Source organism: Stomoxys calcitrans, chromosome 4 (assembly GCF_963082655.1).
Source record: "Stomoxys calcitrans chromosome 4, idStoCalc2.1, whole genome shotgun sequence".
Classification (NCBI taxonomy): Eukaryota; Metazoa; Arthropoda; class Insecta; order Diptera; family Muscidae; genus Stomoxys; species Stomoxys calcitrans.
Genome location: NC_081555.1, coordinates 54,697,417 through 54,721,638, shown reverse-complemented (window position 1 = coordinate 54,721,638; position 24,222 = coordinate 54,697,417). Strand labels below are relative to the sequence as shown.

General features: G+C 39.9%; 1 protein-coding gene across 1 annotated transcript; it reads right to left on the bottom strand.

Annotated features, from left to right (window-relative positions):
• Positions 1 to 13,424: 13,424 nt before the first annotated feature.
• LOC106095341 (pleiotropic regulator 1) lies at positions 13,425 to 15,037 on the bottom strand. Its single transcript, XM_013262576.2, has 2 exons — positions 14,871 to 15,037; positions 13,425 to 14,813 (listed from the first exon to the last, which is right to left on the bottom strand). The coding sequence occupies exons 1-2, from the start codon at positions 14,981 to 14,983 to the stop codon at positions 13,502 to 13,504; spliced, it is 1,425 nt and encodes a 474-aa protein (XP_013118030.1). The 5' UTR covers positions 14,984 to 15,037; the 3' UTR covers positions 13,425 to 13,501.
• Between the last annotated feature and the right edge of the window lie 9,185 nt (positions 15,038 to 24,222).

Here is a 24,222-nt window from a genome sequence, read left to right as displayed (position 1 = left end):
ATAAATCACTAAACTATCTAGGTAGAGCTATACAACGTGCACATACCGCCGGTTGGTTGTTGTATACCAATGAATGCTCAATTTTACAGGCCCGACATTGGTGGCCTACTGTTTGGCCATAATCGTCAGGTTCTAGAAGGTTTTAATGTATATCACACTTCATGGCATTCTCCCCTAGGTAACGACCAGCGGCGCATAGCTTTGGCAGAGCAGATAGATGTTTGAACGATGAATGAGGATGCTCCCACTAAAATTACGAGGAGGTGCAGCAGCTCATCGGGCATCTCCATTGTATCCCATGATTTCCTGAGTGACGTATCTTGGCAAGCCGTCATTTCGTTAGGATCAGACCGCCTTCAGTGAACTGACACTCACTTCAAATGTGCCAGTTGCCGAAAGGAAATTCCTAGACATCTTTAGCGAAGCAGCCGCTCCCTTTATACCAGCCGGTCGAATACCCGAAGTGCGGCCCAAAAAATGATGGAATTCGTTGCACAGACCCAACTAAGTCCAGAATCAGCGAGCTGAATCTGGAAATAAACATGATGGTCAACGAACATAAGCGGAATTTGTGGCTTGAACCATGGTTTGAATTGCTGACTTCAAAATAGTAACGGCAGAGAAAAATTAACTTTGTTTGAACTTTTTTCACTCGAAAAAAGCAAACTGATTACTTAACTGTGACTGAAATATAAACAAGCAAAAGCCAAGAAGAAAGAAACAGAACAATTTAACTTGACTTTTTAAGCAAACCCTTAAAGGATTTAAAACAAGCAAAACTACATGAATCGGATTAAATTGTTTTGCTGAAATTTGGAATTGTGACTTGTATAAGACCTCTCGATTTAGGTACCTAGTATTAACCAGATTCGGCCATTTGAAATAAATGGACGCAAGACATGATTAAAACACGTTTACCAAGTTCTAAACGTATAGCTTTTAATGTTTTCTGTGTATTTGCTCGACTATGCAAGTCGAAAAAGAACAAGTTTAAGGCAAGAAAAATTTAATAAAACTGAATACTGACAGTCATGGTCAAACCATATACAAGGTATGGTCAGATACCCAACAATAAAAAAAAAAAAATCGGATACAACTCTGTTCCACTAACTTGTCGGAAGAACATATATGAGTCGGAAGAATATATTGGTCGCAGCGATTCAGGAGACAAAGCTGACCAACACCTGCAGCTTGCACAGTTGTCACGGATACAAGGATCGCTCAAGGAATAGAGGTGGGAATTGGCCTTCGTGATACACCATTCCGTGCAATATAGACCCATCTCTCCTGCGTACCGATTTTCAATTAATGAGACCGTAGTACTATGTGTCCTTCCTTTAGGTAATAGCCTCGTCTACTCACGACACGGATCTCCCCATAGGATTTTCGTCGTTTTATCTGCCATCTCCACAGTGCTACGAAAGGCTCCGGATTAAACAAGTTTTTTGGTGGCAGTCATCTGGCCTTGACAGCCAATTCGTCTGCTCTTTCTTTCCCCCTTACTCCGCTATGGCTTTAATCTCTTCTAACACTTCACGACTGTTCGTGACCTTACCATCCATGTTTTTGCTGACCTGATGTTCACACTCGACGTCCTCCTCACGCATTCCGTAATCGCCAAGATCTTCGCCTGCAGGACTGTATTATGGTCAGGCAGTCTAAAAAATGTTAGGTTAGGTTTATGTGACAGTCTATGTCGTGAAGCGATGTTGCCGTGGATTTGCCTTTACTATATGAATGCTGCTGCCGCGACAGGCGATCTCCAGGGTTCTTTGCTCTAAGATATGTTTCTATCAACCTCTCAAGAGTATTCAGCATTTCAGAGTATTCAGTATTCCTGCCCTCGGAATGAAAATGACCTTTATGTCCCTCCATCTTTTTAGCATGGCTTTAACTGTTAAATTAAATAGTTCTATTTTTTAATTGCTTAAGATGTTGCTTTTGCTCTTTTATTTTTCATAGTCATAGTTAAAGCCAATAGTCAAGCATTGAAAAGTAGTAAAGCAATTCGTGATCGAGTACGCTTTTGTAACGAATGAGATTTCGTCACGTTTCGAATGGATGCATTACCGCATTCGAAAGCTGTCGTATCGAGTTGATTTGAGCATATGTTTGTTGCAAAACATAACAACACGAATACACAAAATGACAATTAACATCTACCCGCCTTTTGCAAAAAATGTGTATTTATTGAAATTTTTAAAAACAAACGTGAATTTATAAATTAAAAACATGGCTACATTCCTTTTGTTATGCTTGTCGTCCTGATTCTGAAGAGGACAATAACTTTGGCGTATTTCTGGGGAAATAATTGATAAAAGTGATTCGTTGTTATTACCGAATAATTCCTAAACAATCTAAATAAGTAAATTTATATTATTAGTTGTTGTTGTTGTAGCAGTTAATTGTGTTCTATCTTTCGTGTGCTTGATTCTGTTAAGTGTCAAGACCCAGGAACTCTGCGACTGAGATGGAGTGCGTCCACAGGGATCTAGGTCTGAGTCGAGTTCTTCATCCGCCGGAACGTAATTGAGCCAGAACTACTCTGGTTTGCCGTGGGAGTTCAATTTCTTCAGGTGCAATGGGAGGCGGTCGTTCTCCAAAGACTTCATTCATCCGGTGGCCATTTACCGCATCTGATACCGTGTCTGCATGAATGTTGTCTAGACCTGCTTGATATGCCGCTTGATCTAGAGGTTCTCTCTTGTAGCGCTGATCATGTTAATCTACCTTAAAGGCCTGGTTATGCTCTCGTAAATGTAGAATAAATGTATCGTAAATGTAAAGAGCCAATTATGCTTTTTACGAAACGTAGCATTTAACATAAAAAACGAAACAATTTTATATTTTTATCAAAAAAAGATTTGAAGGATAGGAAGGGTCTTAAGTCGGAGAACTTCAGGCATAGCTCAAGGGCAGGTCGGAGGAAAGGGTCCCCACGAAATTTTGCGAGAAGTCGAGTATACTTCTTATGTATACGAGTATTTTCACATATTTCTTACTTTTTTATATCCTTTTAACCACAGGTCAGACTGGCCACCGAGTGAACTCATTTTTTCATGATGGGCATAACATAAATTGTAACAAATTGCAGAGAGAAATCATAGAATATCTGTTTTATAACTATACATTTTTGATTTTGAAATTTGTTCAAACTTCAGATTTTATCAGCTGACACGAAAACGGAACGTAAAATTTTGTTATTACTGAATTCTACATTCCAGTTACGGTCGACAGACGTTCGGTAATCATTTGTATGTGTATTCATAAGCCAAAACAAAACACCTGATGCGTATTTCTACATTTACAGTATATTTACGAGAGCATAACCAGACCTTTAGGCTTCTGGGCGGTGGAATATCTATCCACAAGATGGTGATTTGGATGGACCCGCGATAACAGCCCAAAAAGTATTGCTTAGCCAGCATGTAGTAATGTTTTCGCACTGGTAGGATCTTTGTCTCCTGATGGAGATGGTCTACATGAGAACTGTGGAGATAGTCCGTCGCAGTTATTCAACTGCGTGTCACAAAGCTGACGAGACACTGACGCTACATAACTTACCAAAGACCGGCCAATTGCTTTGTACGTGTTCAACAAGTGAATTGAGGACCTTGTTTCTATTTTTGACTTTATCGCAAATTGCTGTGGCATATGGGGGGAATGTGTAAGAGCTGTCAAATGTGATGCCAAGTATTTTGTTACACTTGATGGTCCCAAAATACTTGGGACCATCGACCATCGACACCGACCATCACATTCAGCTCAGTATTCACCTCAAGCGTATTTGTAGTGAACAATGGCGAACAGATTTCTTGCAGCGAACTATGAGGCAAGTTCGTTGAGGTAGACGTTAAACCTATCGCAGATGTCAACAACAATATGATACGATCTCTATGCCCAGCGTTTCAGGTCTGGCTGGAGGGACATGTTGGTGATGTCCTCAAAAAATTTGGCATGGCTGACCGTGTCGAATGCCTTCGATAGGTCGAGTGCCACGAGGACCGTCCTATTACATGGCCTGAGCTGATTGAAGCTAACGCAAATGTGTGCGGAGATGGCATACAAAGCTGTTGTTGTGCTATGCAATCTTCGAAATCCATGTTGATGCTCGGCGAATGAATTTCCATTCGCCGAGCATCAAGCGTCTTTGCTACTGGTGAAAGAAGGGAGATCGGTCTGTACGACTCCCCTATACTCGGGTCCTTTCCAGGCTTCAATAGCGGGATCACACTGCCAATTTTCCAGACATCGGGAACTATAAGAGTGTTCAAAGACAGGTTTAGGACAGTAGTAAGGTACTCAACTCCAGGTGAATCCAGATTCTTCAACATCAATGTAGAGATTACGTCGGGGCCCAACGCCTTAGATGATTTGGCGCCATGGATGACATTCGTAACTTCGCCCACGATAAATTGTGATGGCTGTTCATCGGCTTGGAGACCACGAATACGGCGAATGGCTCTCCTCCTTGCACTGTCACTCTCGGGATGCACAATAAATTGAAGGTTGAACAACCTGGCGCATCTCTTCGGATCAGTCACGGTTATTTCGCCAAAAGTGACTGAGGTCCTGTCATCCCGTCTACCGGGGTTCGAGAGTGATTTAACGGTAGACCACAGTTTGGGTAGACCGGTACCTAAGTTACATTGCCGGTCCATACCACGAATCCCATCACGTTCGTCTGCGAATACCACTGCCTGCGCCGGGAAATTGGGCCGCACTTGAGGTATTGGACCGGCTGGTATAAAGCGAGCGGCTCGGAATTTCCTCTCGGCCACTAGCACATCCGAGGGGGATGGCAGTTCACTGAAGCGGCGATTGGTATACTCCCTGAAGCCAGCCCAATAAGCCTTCTTCTGATTGATAAACGTCCTCCGCTCAGAGGTTATGAAGTCGGGTGGTTGGTCGATGGTGAGAATTATGGGGAGGTGGTCTGACCTCAAAGAGATGACGGCTTGCCAGGATACGTCACTCAGGAGATCAGGGGATGCAATGGAAATGTCTGGCGAGCTGCTGCACCTCCTCGTAATCCTAGTGAGGGCATCCTCATTCACCGTGCAAAACGTGGAGCTTTCAATCTGCTCTGCCAAAGCAATGTCACGTTGGTCGTTACCTAAGGGAGAATGCCATGAAGTGTGATGCGCATTAAAGTCCCTTAGAACCAGACGATTATTGCCAGATAGTAACCCACTTATGTCGGGGTTGTAAGCTTGGCCATTAATCAGGACACAGCTACCAACCGGCGGTAGTCCGACGACGAGGACGCAGAAGGCGACGACGATGACGCTTGTGACCCATACATATCCAGTATGACAATACTCCCGTGGTGAAGTGAGGCCAGAGCAAGATCGGAAATGTACCCACTCCATGCACCGGTTGCACCTCACCGACAGCGACCGATGATGGAGGTGGTTCTGGCAAACCGAACAGAACCAGGGTCCGGGGTTCTTTTCAATCCCGGCACGGACCAGAAGAGTGCGGAGAAGGCACTTCGGGATGTGCCTCTCCCATGACGAAAAAAAGACGAACACGTACACTGAGGCGGCAGCCCTTGCCGATGAGGTTCCATCGGGTCAATCCGGTGCATACAACCGGCTGCCATGGGATTTTAACAATTTGTTATTGGTAACAAATGCGTGTTTATTTAGATTTACAGGGCAGTTGGCACAAAGTTTTTCGAATTCAAACGACCCCATTTGCTTGTGTTAAAATTGTTTTATTGATTCAAAGGACAAAAAGCAGTGGAAGTAATTTAAATTTCAGAACCCATTCACTTTTGCTTGATATGAGTCCTTTTTGTTGTTGTAGCCAAATTTATATGTGGTGGTAGCGATTCTCATCAAGCTCATAGGATGGATCGCCTTGGGACCCCTACATGGAGTGCATTGGTTATTTAAAGTCGCCTTGTCATATCGAGTATCACTGATACTCAGTATTTAAGCAAGAGTCGGTGACGCCCGCCATATACAAAGCATTCCACTATCCGCAAGCTGTGGGTGCGACCGGTAGTTCCCAACTGAATTTCTAGTGATGACGATGAACGCCACACGAATCGAAAAAAAGTTCATCAGATTAGGATCTGGCGATCTGAAGTGCGGTACATAATTTTTTGGACATTCTAGGTTAACACGTATTTGATGTGACGGTCCCGCGTCTTGTTGGTACTTCAATTGTCGACGACCGAAATGTTTGCGTGACCATGGCTACAAAGCAGCTTCCAAAATGTTTTCCGATATAAGTTGCATTTAATTTGACTGATTTGTGCTAAACTTCAAAGGTGGTCATGTATACCGCTGTACCACCAAAGCTGCAATTGATTAATTCTTATATTCCTCCAAGATTTGTCATCATTTGCCGGTAACCTTTTTACATGTTGCCTTCCCTTGACTACAATTCGGCAACATGTTTTTGCCAAATTCGAATATCCATGAATTGGGCCATTTCATCCTTTGGTCTCCCATTTATTTTGTATAAATTAGTCCTAAATGCGAAAAAAGTGTTTATTTCCCTATTCATATTATAACATATTTCATATTCCAACTTTACTTCGGTGGATGAGAGGCTAGCCACAATCCGCATAAAAGTTAAATTCATCAACATCATCCTTATTTGTGTCCATGCCCCGACGGAAGACAAGGACCAATATTTTCTACCATCGCCTAGAGAGAGAATATGACCGCTGTCCCGCCCATGATATTAAAGTCGTTCTGGGAGGATTTTAATGCGAAGATAGGGAAGGAAGACATTTTTGGTCGAACAGTCAGAAAGTTTAGCCTCCACGAGATAACGTCCAGTAATGGGTTGAGGCTGAAAAATTCCGCCGCGGCAAAAAATATGGTAGTTAGTAGCACCAGATTTCAACATAAAAATATTCACAAAGCCACATGGCTTTCACCCGATCAAAACACACAAATTGATCACGTTGTGATAGATGGAAGGCATTCATCCAGCGTGTTAAATGTACGATCGACCCGTGGAGCGAATATAGATTTGGATCATTACCTTGTTGCAACAAACGTTCGCACGGAAGCTGGACATTGAAAAGATGCAAACACAAGAGATGGCAGCGGCATACTCCACTGGACTGGCCCTACTGCTTAATAAAAGGACTCCTTGGTCCGATGATATAAAGGCGCAGTGGCAAACTATTGCCCACTCCATGGAAAGACAGCGCGCCAGATGAAGGAGAGGTATCGGGAGAAAAGGTGAGAGGAGAAACGTCTATTCCGCAGGAAGAAAAAGGAAATGGAAAGACGTGAGTGTGAGCGAATTGAGATGTACAGGAGTCCGAATGAAGTCCGGAAATTATACCAAAGAATTAAACATCAAACCAATGGCTTTGGTGCAGGCACATCCTCCAGTAGCGACAAAGAAGGAAATCTGGTAACTGACACAGATAGCATGCTGAGGATATGGAAAGAACATTTTACCCAACTATCGCAGAACCTATCAATGATGATGGTATAGAATGTTTACCTCCTAGTCAGAATGAGGTCCAAGTAGCAGTGATCCGACTTAAGAACAACAAGGCAGACGGGTTACCCGCTGAACTATTTAAGACCGGAGGCGACACGCTGATAAGACGTATGCATCAGCTTATCTTCACAATCTGGCATATAAAAACGCATACCCGATGATTGGAACCTCAGCATACTATGCCCCGTACACAAGTAAGGAGACAAGACGGAATGTGCCAACTACAGAGGAATAAGTCTGCTTCCCATCGCATACAATATACTCTCGAACGTACTGTGTGAAAGATTAAAACCTAAAGTCAATGAGATTATTGGGCCCTATCAATGCGGCTTTAGACCTGGTAAATCCACCCTGGACCATATATTCACACTTCGCCAAATCCAGGAAAAGGCGCGAGAAGGACAAATCAACTCCTACTACCCCTTTACGTTCAAAGGTACTTCGAGTCATGTCTGAGTTTGGTTCCCTGCAATATTAATAAGACTCTGCAGAATGATACTTGCTCATACGCGTTCCTCAGTAAGAAGAGAAAAGAATCTCTCCGAACCATTCAATACCAAACGAGGTTTTAGACAAGGAGACAGCCTATCGTGTGATCTCTTTAATATCCCGCTGGAGAAGATTATACGAGATGAAGATGTGAATCACAAGAGAACACGTGCTACTCGCCTATGCCGACGACATCAACATCATAGGTCGGTCACCGAAAGTAGTAACTGAAGCCTTTGAAAGAATCGATAAAGAAAAGATAAAGAAAATGGAGAAAGTTGGGATAGTCAGTAACTTTATCAACCTCGGCACCGCCGTAACCGAAACGAATGACACCAGTTTTGAGATAAAGCGAAGAATAATACTGGCAAACAGATGCTACTTTGGACTAAGTAAGCAGTTTAGCAACAAGGCCACCTCTCGACGGACGAAGATAACACTATACAAGACACTGATACTACCCGTGTTATTATATGGTTCTGAAGCAGATGAGGCAGTGCTTGGAGTATTTGAGAGAAAGATTCTTCGTAAAATATATGGACCAGTTTGCGTTAATGGGTCATGTTGTCAGAATGGATGAAGAAGCTCCACCAAAGAAGTCTTTTGAAGGCAAACACGGTGATACACGCAAACCGGGAAGACCAAAAGCTCGACGGAAAGATCAAGTGGCGGGAGACACCTCGAAACTTGGTGCCAGAGATTTTAGAATGAGCGCAGATCGAGGCGCTTGGAAACCTATTCTACGTTCGACTAGTGGAACAAATGTTCTGTCATAGCCATTTAAAGTAAAGTAAGTTATATTTCATATTATAATTAAAAATACTTTAAAACAGCGGATACCATAATCTCGAATTTCGATAGTATTTATTCGTTAAAGGATGCGGTAATACCAAAACAAAAATTTTCGAACAATTTTACTCGTTCACGTATGCGGTAATTCGGCCCAACTTTGCATGCCATCACCGCACACATTTGCCGTGGCTTCAATCAGCACACGCCATGTGATAGGACGATCCTCGTGGTACCGGACCTATCGAAAGCATTCGACACCGTCAGCCATGCCAAACAAGTCCCTCGCCAACATGTCCCTCCAGCCACGCCGTAAACGCTGGTTCGCGAATTTTCTGTGTGATCACCAGTCAATTGTGGAATTTAGGAAGTCGAATCACCGTAGAGTGAAACAGGGAGTTCCCTAAGGCGGTGTGATATCTCCCGGACTGTTTAATCTCTACCTATCCTCAATTGCACCCCCTCCAGGCGGCATAGAGATCGTATCATATGCAGACGAATGTACGGTCATGGCATTAGACCCCCCACCCATTGATGACATCTGCGATAGGTTGAACGTCTATCTCAACAAACTTGCCTCATATTTCGCTGCAAGAGATCTGAAGATATCCACCACCAAATTCGCAGCCAATTTGTTCACTACAAATTCTCGCGAGGTGACTATTGAGCTAAAAGTGGTGGTCGATAAAAAACGACTCCGACCATTGAGTGTCCCAAAATGCATGCCAATGCAATCTGTGCCTTGAGGACCTTCAAAACACTTGCCGGCAGCACTTGAGGTGCTGAAAAAAAATCTTGTTGACCACGTACAAAGCAATTGGCCGTCAGCTATGTGACACGCAGTGGAATAATATTCAGATCCGTCAGAATACTCTCTCCTCAGTTTCCATGTGGACCGTTGCCAATTGCTAAGAAGAAGCGTTTTCCGAGCGGAATGTTAGTAAAAGAAGTCACGAGGAAAACATATACAAAACATAGCCTACAATCATATAATGATATCCAAATTTGATTAAGGCTACGAATCTAAAAATATTTAGAAGCAAGTATTCCCCCACCCCAAAAATACCCCTACGGCACAGTATGGGATCCACATCAAATGTATTTGTTAGTAGATTACGAGTCTAACATTAATATTAGGGATCAAGTTTATGGGTGGCTGCCCCACACTCAAAACACTCTTCAACTGGACATGTAGACCGATCACTAAGGCGACCGGACAAATAAAACGACAGTTAGAGTATGAATATGCGGCCTAATTACAGCATAATTTTTTAAACGGGAATTTTTGAAATTTTAGACCGCGAATGTTCGATACGAAAGCGCACTCAATCATGAAAAAACGTGTGCAAGTTTTTAATATTTTTAAATATATATATTAAAAAAGTGGAGTTTTTTAAAATAAAATAACAATTAAATAATTAAACAATTTTTCTATTTATTTGCCCAATTCGCAATTCTAAGATGCATGCTCATTTATAAAATTACAATAGAACTAAAATTTTATATTAGAATAAACCCTTAATAGATATTTTTTTTAAATTTCTAAAGTTTTTCTAATGAAATTTTCTATAAAGACAAAATTTCAATGAGATTTTTTTAAAGATAAAATTTCAATGAAATTTTTTCTAAAGACAAAATGTCAATGACATTTTTTCTAAAGACAAAATTTCAATGAGATTTTTTCTAAGACAAAATTTCAATAAAATATTTTATAAAAATTTTTAAAAGAATTTTTTTTATAAAAACAAAATTTCAATGAAATTCTTTCTAATAACATAATTTGAATGACATTTTTCTGAAAACAATATTTTTTCTTAAGACAATATTTCCATGACATTTTTTCTACAGATAAAATTTAAATGAAAATAAAGACAATATTTTAATATTTTTTTAAATAAAATTGCAATATAATTTTTCTAAAACGGCAAAATTTTATTGAATTTCTTTTGTGTGAAAATAATTTTTTTTTGCTCAAACATTTTTCTATTTTGTCCGGAGTCAAGGTAATTTTTTCGACTCCACAGTCCTGTTTGAAGCAAAATGTTATTATCACGCGAATAAAGTTTTAAATGTCATAAATTTTCATTGTAGGATTTCTTAGATAAAACTAAGAAGTGCATCGTCGTACAGTATTGTCCGGCTGCAGATCGTAGGTTTGTTGTTGTCGTTGTTGTAGCCACATTTGCATGTGGATGTGGCTATTCTCGCTTAGCTCCTCTAGGTGAGCAAGTTCGTTCCGGTCCAAAGGACCGATCGCAGAAAGAACATGGTGGCCAATGGTTATTTACATGCGCCAATAACTCGCCTTGTCGTATATCATAGGCACTCAGTATTTATGCAAGAGCCGTCGTCGCCCGGCCTGTCACTGAGACTCTCCGCTCGATACCGCTGATTAACCGCGACTGCTTGTTTATGGAACAAAAAAACAAAAAAACGACAACTAAGGTGGGATGTATCCAGAGGACTCTGGGTCTGAGTTGAGTCGGTCTCACAGTTTAGCAAGTGACGTGTGTTGTGTGGTTCCAGGTCACAATCGGGGACACATCCTGATGATTTCGATGGTGCCTGCGATAACATCCTAGAAGGTATTACATAGACAACATGTAGTTATGTCATCGCACGGGTAGAATCTTTGTTTTCTGAGGGAGAAGGTTCACGTGGGAACTGAAGGACAGCCGGTCGCAGTTCGAAGACCGGCATTCTGACGGATCTGAATATTGTTCCACAGCGTGTCACATAGTTGACGATAACTTACCACTGACCTTGTTTCTATTCCGACAAATTGCAGTGGCATGCGAGAATAATGTGTAAGCACTGTCAAATATGATATCAAGTATTTTAGCTGGAATCGTTACTCCATCGACTATCATTACCCACTTAATGGATGTACGTTTCTCTTGCAGCGAAAAAAGCGGCAAGTTCGTTGATTTTAACCTATAGCAGATGTCAACAATGTGTAGGGGGACTGATGCCATGATCGTACAATCGTTCGCATATGATACGATCTCTATGCCATCTGAGGAGGGTACAATTAAGGATAGGTAGAGGTTAAACAGTGCCGGAGATATCACACCGCCTTAGGGAACTCCTTGTTTCACTCTATGGTACTTCGACTTCTTATCCCTAAATTCCACAAATGACTGGCGACCACACAGATAATTAACGACCCAGCGTTTCAGGCCTGGTGAAGTGACGTGTTGGAGATGTCCTCAAATAGTTTGGCATGGCTGACGGTGGCAAATGCTATCGATAGGTCCTGTACCACGAGGAACGTCATATCACATGGCTAATTGATGCCATGGCAAATGTGTGCGGTAATGTCATGCAAACCAGTTGGTGTGCTATGCAGTCTTCGAAATCCACGATGATGTTCGACGCATGGAATTCTCCAACAAGGCTCGGAAGGAGTAGTCCCACAAGCGTCTTGGGGTGATGTCAGGTGTGCTCTCTGAAACCGACCCAACGGGAGGTGATCTGATCCCAAAAAAATGACGGCCAGGATACGTCACTCAGGAGATCAGGGGATGCAATAGCAATGTTTGGCAAACTGCTGCAGCTCCTCGTAAACCTAGTGGGGGCATCCTCCTTCACCCAGCAAAACGTGGAGCCTTCAATCTGCTCTGCCAAAGCTATGTGCCATGAAACGTGATGCCCATTAGCCTCCAATAGCCTTACAGTATCCCACTTATGTTATTAACTGGAACACAACAACCAACCTGTGGTATGTACACGTTGTATAGCTCTGTATAGCTGGTGAGGATATAACTGCTATATCCGTCATTCCATGTAGATGACACGAGCACCAGGCGCTGGCGAGATGGATTTATACTGCACGGAATGGTGTATCACGATGGCCAATCCCCCACTTCCATTCCGTAAGCGATCCTTACGTAGCACACTGTATACCTTAAAACTGCAGGCTGCAGGTGTTGGTCAGCTTTGTCTCCCGGATTGCTGCAACCAATGTGTTCTTCCGACTTGTAAAATCGACTATCTCGTCTATTTTGCCTCAGAGACCATTGCAATTCAATTGCAAGAAAGATACACTTCTCGCCACTGGTGCGGCAATATTGGGGCTGGGTGCTGTTGTTGCCTATATTGCCTCACGGGAGAGGTCGGAGCAGTCCGACGACTGCTGTCTATGTTCGCATAACACCTTGCGACATATTCAGTGGGACTTAACTCCTGTATTGGTCAATCCCGGCACGGACCAGAAGCGTGCGGAGAAGGCACTCCAGGTTGTGCCGTTCCCATGATGGAAAAAGGACGAACCCGCGCACTGAGGCTTCCGATGAAGGACTCATCGTGTCAATCCGGTGCGAACAACCGGCGTAAACTCCAAAAGATGGTCCCATATGCTTTTAAGATATTACCGAAGAGTTGAGATATGTGCAAATAAAATTAAATTATATGATTAATCCTTTATTGAAAAGTGAAGCATTTTCATGTGATCGATTAATTGAAAGATCAAATATAGGCCCATGTGACGGCATTTGTTAAATATCATGCTGACGAGAGCCTCAGAATTACACTTTTTAAGTCTAAGATATGCCGGCTCTTCATGCACACCACTTGAATTTATAGAAAATACTTTCCCGAATAACTTCTAATTTGTCATATAAATTTAATTTTTCTGCTCTCAAGCGAAAAATTCGGTTGACCAAGAATTTGTCTTAAATGATGATTAGTTATATGTTTATTGACATTATAAAAGTACATATCGAATATTCTTAAGAAACTTATTTTAGAATTTGCGTCTCTTCAAAATTTCTGGTCTCCAATTCACAGGATGAGACTCTTCCGTTGCCTCGTCGTCTTCTTTGTAGATTTTAATGGTCTTATCAGCTTCAGCAGTTATCAGTCGCGAACCGGATTGATCAAAACACATTGCAAATATACCAGCTTCACTATCCATAGATCCTGGTTGAACCGGTGCTTGGAAACGTTGAAAGTTATATCCTGTTCGCCAATCCCAAAAGAACATTGTACCATTGTCGCCTCCAGAGACCAAGACGCCGTCGGGATTAACAGCCATACAATTAACAATGGCGCTATGACCGGAAATGTTTTGAACAAAATTACCTTCTGGACAGCGCCACTGTTTAATATTATCTGGAGATGCTGAGGCAAACATATAAAGTGAGGGATGCAAAACAACGCTACGCACAGATTTCTTATGGTTGGTAAGAGTACACACGCTTTTCCCTGCCGCTAAATCCCACAGGCGTACTGTTGAGTCATGGGAACCGGTGACAATTTGAGGATTACTAGCTTGCGCCACAACACTGGCAACGGTATTAGTGTGACCAGTTAGAGTATGGATATTGGCTTTTGTACGCATATCCCATATTCGCGCTGTCGAATCACGACCTGAAGTCGCTAAAATGTCGATAGTGGGGTGAAGTGCCATAGAATAGACGGCTGACAAATGACCGTGATAATGTCGTATCACTTTGTTATATTCTAAATCCCAGCATTTCACCTGGCGATCTTCACCACAACTAAAGAGATATGGATGCTTGCTACTAACGGCCAAACCGCGAACTGTGCTTACATGCCCAGTAAGAGACAATTTCAACTTACCACTAGCCAAATCCCAAATTTTAATAACTCGATCGCCGGCGCCTGTAGCAAACCATTCATTACCTGGTTCTACAGCAATGCAGCGTACCCAACCCAAATGACCAGATATGACACGAGACAATTTCCAAGGTGCATGCCATGAAGGTTTTGGTATTGTAGGGGCTTTCTTGGGTATTAGTTGTACATTGCTGGTTCCACTAGTCGTTCGCATTCCGGGCGCTAAGACAAGTGAGTTGTTGATTGGTGTATCTGAAGTTTTGTTGTTCGCTTCCGCTAGAGCCAGATGATTATCTCTGGCATTGGCAGAGCCATCAGTTATAGCAAGCAATGGTTCAGGAGCTTGGATGGCACCAGTAGTACCTGAACCTCCGACAATGCCATTTACAATTTTTTTAGATTGGTCTGCTTTTGCAACACGATCAAAAACAAGTTTATAACTATCTCGAGCTTTAATGGATTTTCTTCTTGCCTCTCTGCAACAATAAATAATAAATACTTATGCACTTAAATCAAGAAAACAAATTTCTTACAGTTTTTCATCTATGTCTGGCAAATTCCCTTGATTAGAGACAAACATATCATGAGTACGTTTAAGGGAGCGAAAAATTAAAGTATGCACGCTATGTCTTTGAACCTCCTCCATGGTCCGAAACAGAGTTTGGTAGTTCCGGATGGAACTATATGGAACTAGTATGGCTATGTACGCTGTCTGTCCAGAGAAGGATAAGTCAGTCACTATCCCAGCTGATGTAATTTTTAACTTCAGAGTTGTATCCTAGACAATTTTATACAAGGGGTGTGTACCAATTGATAAAAGTTCACTATGGGGCTGAGATGTAAAAATGCTCTGATGGACATTTTTTCTATTGGTGAGAACAAATTTATATTTTACTTTATTTTTTCACATTTTTACAGCCGTATTCACAAAACTTATTGAAGCCTTATAGGCCTTTTATACGGCACATCATGATCGTGTTTCTCATCGTGTATGCGTGTTGATTAGAGCTTTTGCTAAAAGCGTACATCGATTTTTATTTTCTTTAATTTTTCATACTTTTTCATACAAATGTCAAAAATTTGTATAGTGAGGCACAGCAAAATGTAGAGGGTTTTTGTAAACCCCCTACGTCATTTTTACATCTCACCCAAGGCGGGTTTAAAAAGGTGGACTCACGCAAACAGCTGTTAACAATCGTCCAGGATTGACGGTATTAAGAAATTAGATTTTTATTTGCGTTTTCTTTGTTACTAACTTATTTCTCGCATATTATCCGTATACACACACGCCCACAAAATTCTTTGTGCGTGTTGGCAAAACGTCGATCAGTTTGATTGCAAAATGGCAGATTGCACCATATGATTTGTGGTTGTTGTACAAATGAGATCACCTTTAATTGTTTCGTCATGGATCTCACCATAGGAGATTGCTACCGATTGGCACACACTACGGTTTTTGGTGCAAATGCCTATTAAAGTACTTTTACATTGGCCAACTAAATCCGGATTTATGGCCTTTTCGAAATTTAAGTGCTAAATACTCTGTTTTTCTCGAGGTTTTACCGTACAAAAATAAATCTAATTTTTGCAGGATTTATATTTAAATCCCAAATAAATCCAATATGACGGCTGAATAATCGACAAAAGTATCAAAATATGCAACTGTTTTAAAAAATTGTGTATGGATGTGTGTGATATGTACATTCCAGTATACGCATGACATAATAACCAGGTAGTGTACCGTAATCAGCTGAGTACAATTTTTTCTCGCGAAGTGCACTATCTGTCAACGGGTTTTGGTTGTGTGTGTGTATTTAAGTTATGTACTATAACACATATAAACAACGAAAAATGGCGCGTTGACAGATAGTGTACTTCGCGAGAAAAAATTGTACTCAGCTACCGTAAATTACCTGGTAATTATGTCATGGTATAAGCTTAAAACATGGTATAAGCTTAATTTTTTAAGCAATAAATATTATATATATTATATATTTATTTGATCCGATATTCCACCTATAAGCAACAAAATAGTGTTATAATGATGAAAATACAAATTTAAAACATATTTGAAGAAGATAACCCGTAAAACAAAGTTTATTTCTAAAACCACTTTGACAATTGAAGTTTTGGCATTTGCCAATCAAGGGAGCAGAGTTTTTTCGATTTGCATTTTATCATCATAAGAGACCAAAAACAAATAATAATAAATATTGATAATGTAGTATATATATTTTTTTAATTTTAAACGTTACTTCTGAAGCAGATAAAAAGTAGTTGATACAAATATACGTATGGCGTCAGGATTCACTCAACAATGTTAAGCCCAGCGATCAGTCGACATACAATTTTTTGAATTTTCATTTCATAAGTAATTTTTTTCGTTTTTCTTACTTTTTTGCAATGTGCGTTTGTTCATATTCAAATTTAAATTGAATTAATAAAATACATAAAATTTAAACATTTCATTTGAAAAAGATGTGAAATAAGTAAAAACAATGCGTGGATGTGAAACATATTAAATTTTGTAAAAGAAAAAAAATTTTATAATTCACGAAAGGCAGATTTAATGATGTTCATGGGGCCTATCCACTTAATGTTTTTGTAAGTGACCACCTTTTTAAATCCACCTTGACAATAACCACAAATCATATGGAGCAATCCGCCATCTTGTCACCAAGCTGATCGACGTTTTGCCAACACACGCAAAGAAATTCGCAAAATTCTCTCGATTGCGGTTATCGGAAAAGGCGTGATTATATAATTAGGCCGGGTTTCTTATTCTCCGGTTATAATTTATCGTATCGATATTCTTCTGGTTAAAAGAATTTGGTTTTCTGGATATATATATGCCCGTTAGCGACTTTGCGCAGCGACTGTAATTGTGCTTTTTTTGGGCGTCGTGAAATGTAAATTTTCCCTAGATGAAAAAACAAGTTATAGCGAAACACTTTCATCAATATTTTCCGCCATAGAGTGTAAAAGTTGTGCTCACTCTCTTGCAAATTTTTACTGGAAAAGTATGCGAACAGACCTAATGTGAACTTCTGTTCTGACTTTAAATATCCATGTAAAGTATTGTGTAAGGGTTGGTATTCTATTCTGCTTTCGGAATAGTCGCGGAAATCTTTAATGTTGTTTTTATTTTCATACAAAAAGACGTTTTTTATCTGCACTTATCGTTTTATTATTTTTATTTCGCAAGTAAATAAATTAACATGAAGATAAAACGAACCATTGAAACTAATAAAACAGAGATGATGCCGACAATGGTGTCAAGCTTTGCCACTAAAATCTTTTTTTTGCCATTTTCCTCTCTATAAACGGAGTACACTTTTTCACCTATTTTCCTCCAGCGTTTCGCCGACGTTTTTTGCTGGAGTTTGACAGCATTCCGCCTGAAAAGCTGAACAGAATACTCAGCATAAGACTCGGCACGCACGAGCTTAATCTTTTGTAACTCTTTTTGAAAATGTTCCAAATGTAACTCTGAACTGGATTCATATCGATATCATGTGATTACAGATAATAATAACCGACAAATCGTGATCAATGTTCCTGTTTTTGGTAGGTTCCTGCCGCGAGTAATTATGTCATGGCTGTTACTACTTTTTTTGGGGAAAATTTCCCTAAATCATTCCTTCAGTGGTTTGACACCACATTTCATTTTTTTTGGGTTTCTTTGGCCAAAATGTTGCCATTTACATATAAAAATTAATATGGCACCAACCAATTTATCAGCTGCTTACACACAAATGTGAGTGTGTGGAGCGTACTCAAATTCATATATGTTATTGCAATTTCAACCAAAACCCACCCCTTCGAAATGAATAAGTAATGAAACACAAAACTATTTAAAAAGAAACACATTCAAACGTAAAAATAATTAGATTTTGTAGTATTTTCGTATATATTAGTTAATACACAACTTTCCAAATGCCTTTGTCAGCATCTTCCACTTGTATAAAAACAATGTTGTAATAGCAAGACCACTTCGTACAAATTCATTACAATAGCTTGTTATAAAAGAAACAATTATTTTTTATTCATTTTAGAAGTATATTTATTTATATTTTTATACATATAGTTTTTTATTTATGCATCCACAAATAATATTTTTTTCCACCCCGAGTAAATACATGTGAGAAAGATCACTAACACTAACAAACACTTAGTTACAATTAGCAATTTGGCGATCGCGTTTTTTTTTACGTAAGAAAACGACTTGTTGCGCATCGACAGTGGTTGTGCTCTCTTTGGGCGTCGTGAAATGTAAATTTCCCCTAGATGAAAAAACAAGTTATAGCGAAAGGAACACTTTTCATCTATATTTTCCGCTCAATTTTTTATATGGAGTTCCACCGCGAAAACCGAATATAGTACCAACTTTAACGGGAGAAATGGGTAGTAAAGCGTTTCTGAGTAGTAGCGCATTTCGCTTTATCCAAATTCGACACGGTTGTTCACAAGGCGAATTCTAAAAAGGTAAACAGCTGATAACAGCCAGCCAGTTCAACGTTATTAACATGACATGAGTCCTTTGTTTACTTTCACACAAACCACTCCAATTTTTTGCACGTTCTCTCTCTTTCATATTTCGGGCACATGTACACACGCACTAGCGCGAGTTTCTTTGGTTGTGTTGAGGACAATGTCAGTTCAGTAAATCAGCTTGATGGCTAATTCTCTGATTAGACCATATGATTTCAAATTGTTATTCAAATAAAATCACCTTTCAAACCGCCTAGGGTTGTTTATTGAAATCGGCGGAAAAATACCTTTGACTTTTATGAACTCTAGATTTCTTGTCTGGAGATCGGTATAAAGAGAGCTATATCAAAATAAAGGCCATATTTGAACTCTAGGCTGTAGGGTGATTTCAACAAACAGATGGACGGATATGCAGAGGTTATCTATAAATATAACGACCATCTAATATACATATTTTGTAGGGCTGAAAATGTATAATTTGATTATTGAAAGATGGAATAGCAAAATGACCAACTCTTCGGTAGTGGGTATAAAACCATACCGCATTTTAGACTTGTAGAGCATTTTTTAGGTTTTGGCCGGATTTTTCTTACATTTTGATAATTTCTTGAGTGGCGACATTGATCCTGATTTGGACTATATAGGGGCCACAGACATAAATTATAACAGCTAAATCATGGCTATCACCGATAAATTGAAACTAGAACAATGATTGGAAATCTTAGGTTTTCTTTCCAAGCCAAAATTAAAGTTAAAAAGTGTTTTGTACCAATAATTTAAAGGTTAAAAGCAAAAATGTCCACATTCTTTGTCAGAACACAAACAACAAAGACAACAGTATTGAAGCAGAGTTGATTCGGCTCGTTTCGTGGGCATTTAATTACATTTGCAATTAAAATTGTGCGAAATGTATCCTGAAGCAGCGACATGTCGCTACTAGTTTGCTCATAGATCTCAGCAAGATGTATTAATTTCAGGTAGTGTCTGTCAAAATCAGTGATTAGTGCAATTTTGATTTTGCGTATGTTACTATTGTAGTTCGCGTCATTTTTCGTTGTTTGTGAGTACTATGGTTCTTAACTAAAATACACACACAACCAAAACTCATTGACAGATTGTGCACCTCGCGAGAAAAAATTGTACTCAGCTGTTTACGGTACACTACCTGGTACCGTAAACAGCTACCTGGTACTGAGTTCTTATGGAACTCAGTACCAAGATATATTTATTTACAAGTAGTGGCAGTTACCCCACAACAAAATATTGAGTGCACTATCTGTCAAAATGAGTGATTAGTACATCTCTGATTTTGTATGTTGCTAGTTGGAACCTTTTTTCGTTGTGTGTGTTATGGTTTTTAACTATAATACACACACAACCAAAACTCGTTGACAGATAGTGCACTCCACGAGAAAAAATTGTATTCAGCTGTTTATGGTACTCTACCTGGTAATTATGTCATGCTCAGTACCACTTGTATGGAATGTGTTCGCATTGTCTTCGTCACCATTTTTTATAGTGCGTTTTGACAGTTGTTCGTGTGATGTCAGTACTAGGCTTTAAGCGGGTTATAGCGGTGGTTCGTGCAAACTCCCTCTGTGATGGCACTAGACAGACTGGCGGTCAGTCGTTTGGTCATATTAGATCTTTGGGGTCCTTTGACGCTTTGAGAATCACTGACTACCAGAGTGATTCAGGCTGTATGGTTGAGAGAGGAAAAGGAGAACCACTATTAATATACAGTCACCCTACGAACTATAAGCTATACATAAAGGAGAGGGTGCACAGCCATGTGTTCCTCCGGGCTAATTTGGCCAAGCTGTGGTCATTTCCACTCGTCCATCGTGATGATCGAGGAAGGATGCTTTTGCGTTAAATGTGTTGGCATCTTGTGGTCTCAATATATAGGACACTTATGTTTGCCTGGGGATACCTCTGGGGTGTGCGGCAGCCACCACCAATTGGGGTCGGTGAGTTCTTGCCGATGATGTGTTATGGCACTAATTGCGTTGGGGTTGAATCCACCAATGTTGAGGTCCCCTGCCACAAGTTTTATTTCCGGATATATTTTTTTCACACACAACTGCGGAAATAATATTTAATTTAATTTTTTGTGAGGATCCGATTTGGGGATTTTAGTACACCAACCATCGATGTCACCTAGTTAAGGTGACATTAACAAGCAAAGGAGAGGAGTATAAAAATAATAGTGAAGGGAAAATTCGGAAAATGGTGAAAATGGAAAAGCGTCACTAGAGGCAGAGTATAAAAGCTGCTGACGCAAAAAGAGTGCTCATCTGATAGTGTAGAAGTTTGCAAAGTTAGATGCTAACACAGAAAGGCTTGAACAGTTAACAGCCGTTTTATTTTAAGAGTAAAGAATATATACTTATTTAACTAAAGACATTGGTGAACTAAGGCAGAAGTTGTGTTTTGTGTGGAGAAATAAGTACATCTATGTCATTGCTGTCTTTGAAGGTAATACAGAAAAATAACAATAACTTACCAGCCAGTCAGGGCAACTATCGCACATAGCCGCCAAGCGCCAGATTGGCAAGGCGGAGGCATATGTTTAATCCAGTCCGTCTGTAGCAACACTGCGGAGAAATAGAAAATAGTTAATTTATTATTTTTTTAAGCGATTTAGAGTGTTCAACGGTAGGAACTAGAAGGCATCTTCCTTCTTCTGTTCCTGTGGTATCACAATGGACGAAAACGTCTATGTGAGTCTGAGTGAGTCTTAAACCTAACCTAACCTAATAATTCGTCGGAAGACAAATTAACAACAAAAGAAAAATGTAAATAAACAAAAAAGGAAAAGAAAATAAAACTAAGTTATGTTGTGTTAGTGCTGTTTTGTGTCATCTAAGATTCTATGTTTAATGTTATTTTGCTTTTAATACAACTATATCTATATGTAAAGGACTAATACTAGCATTTTTATTTGGTTAAGCGAGTGTAGGATTTATGTGTTTGTTTGTGCTTAATAACCTACACAAGAAGACAAGATAGTTGATTTCTCTTGGATCAAGAAATAGTAAGATCAACCTACGAAATGTCGTAGGAGCTCTTTTAAGTAGTCTGGTAACGATAAATTGCGAGCCACTAAAGGGCTATTTCATTCGTCTAGGTCCTCGTGTGAAAACAGCTATAAGTCTGAGATATTGGCTCACATAAAAGTCTTGTTATATCTGGTGTTAGTGACTTAGTTTGTTTTTGTTCATTAGGTTGTAAGAAGCGAAACGAAAAATCATCAGTTATCATTTGTTATTATTAATAAATGTAATTTTTATGTGATTATTGTTAAATCATGGAGAATTAAAGACCATAGTAGGGTGAGCAAAGTGCAGGAGCAAGACATCAAGCTCCTACCATGTAAGAGTGTGTTTAGTATTTATACGATACTTTTTTTGTCGATTCCAAGAAAACATTAGTGTTTGTCCCTCGGTCTAAAGTTGGCGGGTTGAAATCCTCCACCAGAAAACCGTGAGCTGCCGGTGGCCACTTTAACGCCGCAAAAACAGGAATGTAACATGTTTTTAGCTTATACGTGTTTTATATGGAGTTTGACAGTTATTCACATCGCCAAATGCGATGGTCAAACTTCTAATTGTAACTAAGTGTTTGTTAGTGATTTTGCTCACACGTACTCAACTCAACCTTTATTTTGAGTACATTACTAGTTCTGTTTTGTTGTTTGTGTGAGTTATGGTTCTTAACTATAATGCATACACACAACCAAAACTCATTGACAGACACTTCGCGGGAAAAAATTTTACATTTGTGTGTACACATCACGTAGGCAGCTGATAAATTGGTAGGTGCCATATCAATTTTTATATGAAAATGACAAATTTTGGCCAAAGAAACAAAAAATAAACCTTGTCAAACCACCGAAACGAATTTCGGAAATTTTCCGCTAAAAAGAACGTAGCACCAGCTTTCAATCAACAAAATAACATGTGTTATTTTGAAATGTGATTGTCATTTGTTATTTTCATTCGTATCACACTGTGTGCAACTTTAACAAATGCCTGACGGGATGAGGGCAGAAGTGAGCGATGGCTTTTGCATATCCCCTAATTTTGCCCCCAGGAACCCGAATATGAAGTCCGTTTTTGGGGCTCGTGCCTGTGGACCCCTAGGAAATATGGCAATATTGGTATCTAATGAAAGGTTGATTAGTTTTGTAAATAAGGCCGTTAAATTATGTATTTTCCCCAACGTCGTATGAAACACTAATGAGACAGCGAGACGGTATAGCATACCTGGCATCGCTTTATCTGCCTTTCGACTCTTCGACACCGCCATTTAGGTCGGAGCTGCAACGGTTGTGGAGAAAAGCAAAATAGACATGAAATGAGGTACTAATAGGTGCGATGGGAACTCTTACCACGTTTCGTGGGGTAGTACGAACATTAATAAGCGGGGTCAAGCTCTGGCTTATTCCATATTCCACAGGATACGAGCGGACTCACGGAGACACCAGAATCTTCGAATAATAAGGTTGATCGAAGTCTTATCATAACGGAATTATGGTCGAGAAAGCCTTGAGGAGCCGGAATATTTTCGGCGTCAAAGTTAAAAACTCTTTAACTTTTGGGCATCGCTTTTGTGAAACCTTAAAGGTGGAGTTATGCGCGCACACTAAAAATGCAATTTTGCAAACAAATCCCAAAATTCCACGCGCAAAAGTTAAACAATGTTTAAATTTGACGAAGTAACAAGAGCGTTATTTGTGTGTTAAAATTTTTTGACTTTGGAGCGTTGCTTTTGTTTTATTTGTATGCAGAACTGCATTTTTAATGCGCTCGCATAGTATGTAACTCCCCCTTTAATCTGTTTGCTTGTGTCAGATATCTAGAATAGTCTCCAGTGCCATATTGGGCGTGGTCCTCATCGCTCCTAGGACAACATGTTCTTTGAACCCAGGCCCCATTTCGAGCCTAGGGCCCGTCTACATATTACCCAACATCACTCGGTACGCTCCTGAATACGGCACTTCCAATTCAGTTTCCTGTTAAAGATCACTCCTAAGTTTTTGACATTGTTAGATATCGAAATCGTTCTATTAAATAAACGTGGTGTGTCAAATTGATGAACAAGCAGACTACGGTCTTTTCTGGGTTTACATTGAGAGCCCTAGGACTAGCCCAGTCGTATGCCATCTGCAGGACCCATTAGGCCCTTATGCATAGCTGGTTCGGATCCTTAGATCTTAGAAGTATTATAAATCGTCTGCAAAGCAGACGTGTTCAAATTCCTCCTCCTTAGCATCCTTTATAGGTTATTTATGGTGGTCACCCATAAGGGTGGCGATAAAATGCACCCTGTGCCACTTTCTCCCTTATATTAATGTCATGGGATCCACAATGTATCCAGTCTCTAAGGAAC

Coding starts and splice junctions, on each gene's coding strand:
- LOC106095341 (XM_013262576.2), bottom strand. CDS start 14,983: ATGGAGGAGGTTCAAAGACATAGCGTGCATACTTTAATTTTTCGCTCC. Junction 14,814..14,870: donor CCAGACATAGATGAAAAACT/GTAAGAAATTTG, acceptor TTATTGTTGCAG/AGAGGCAAGAAGAAAATCCA.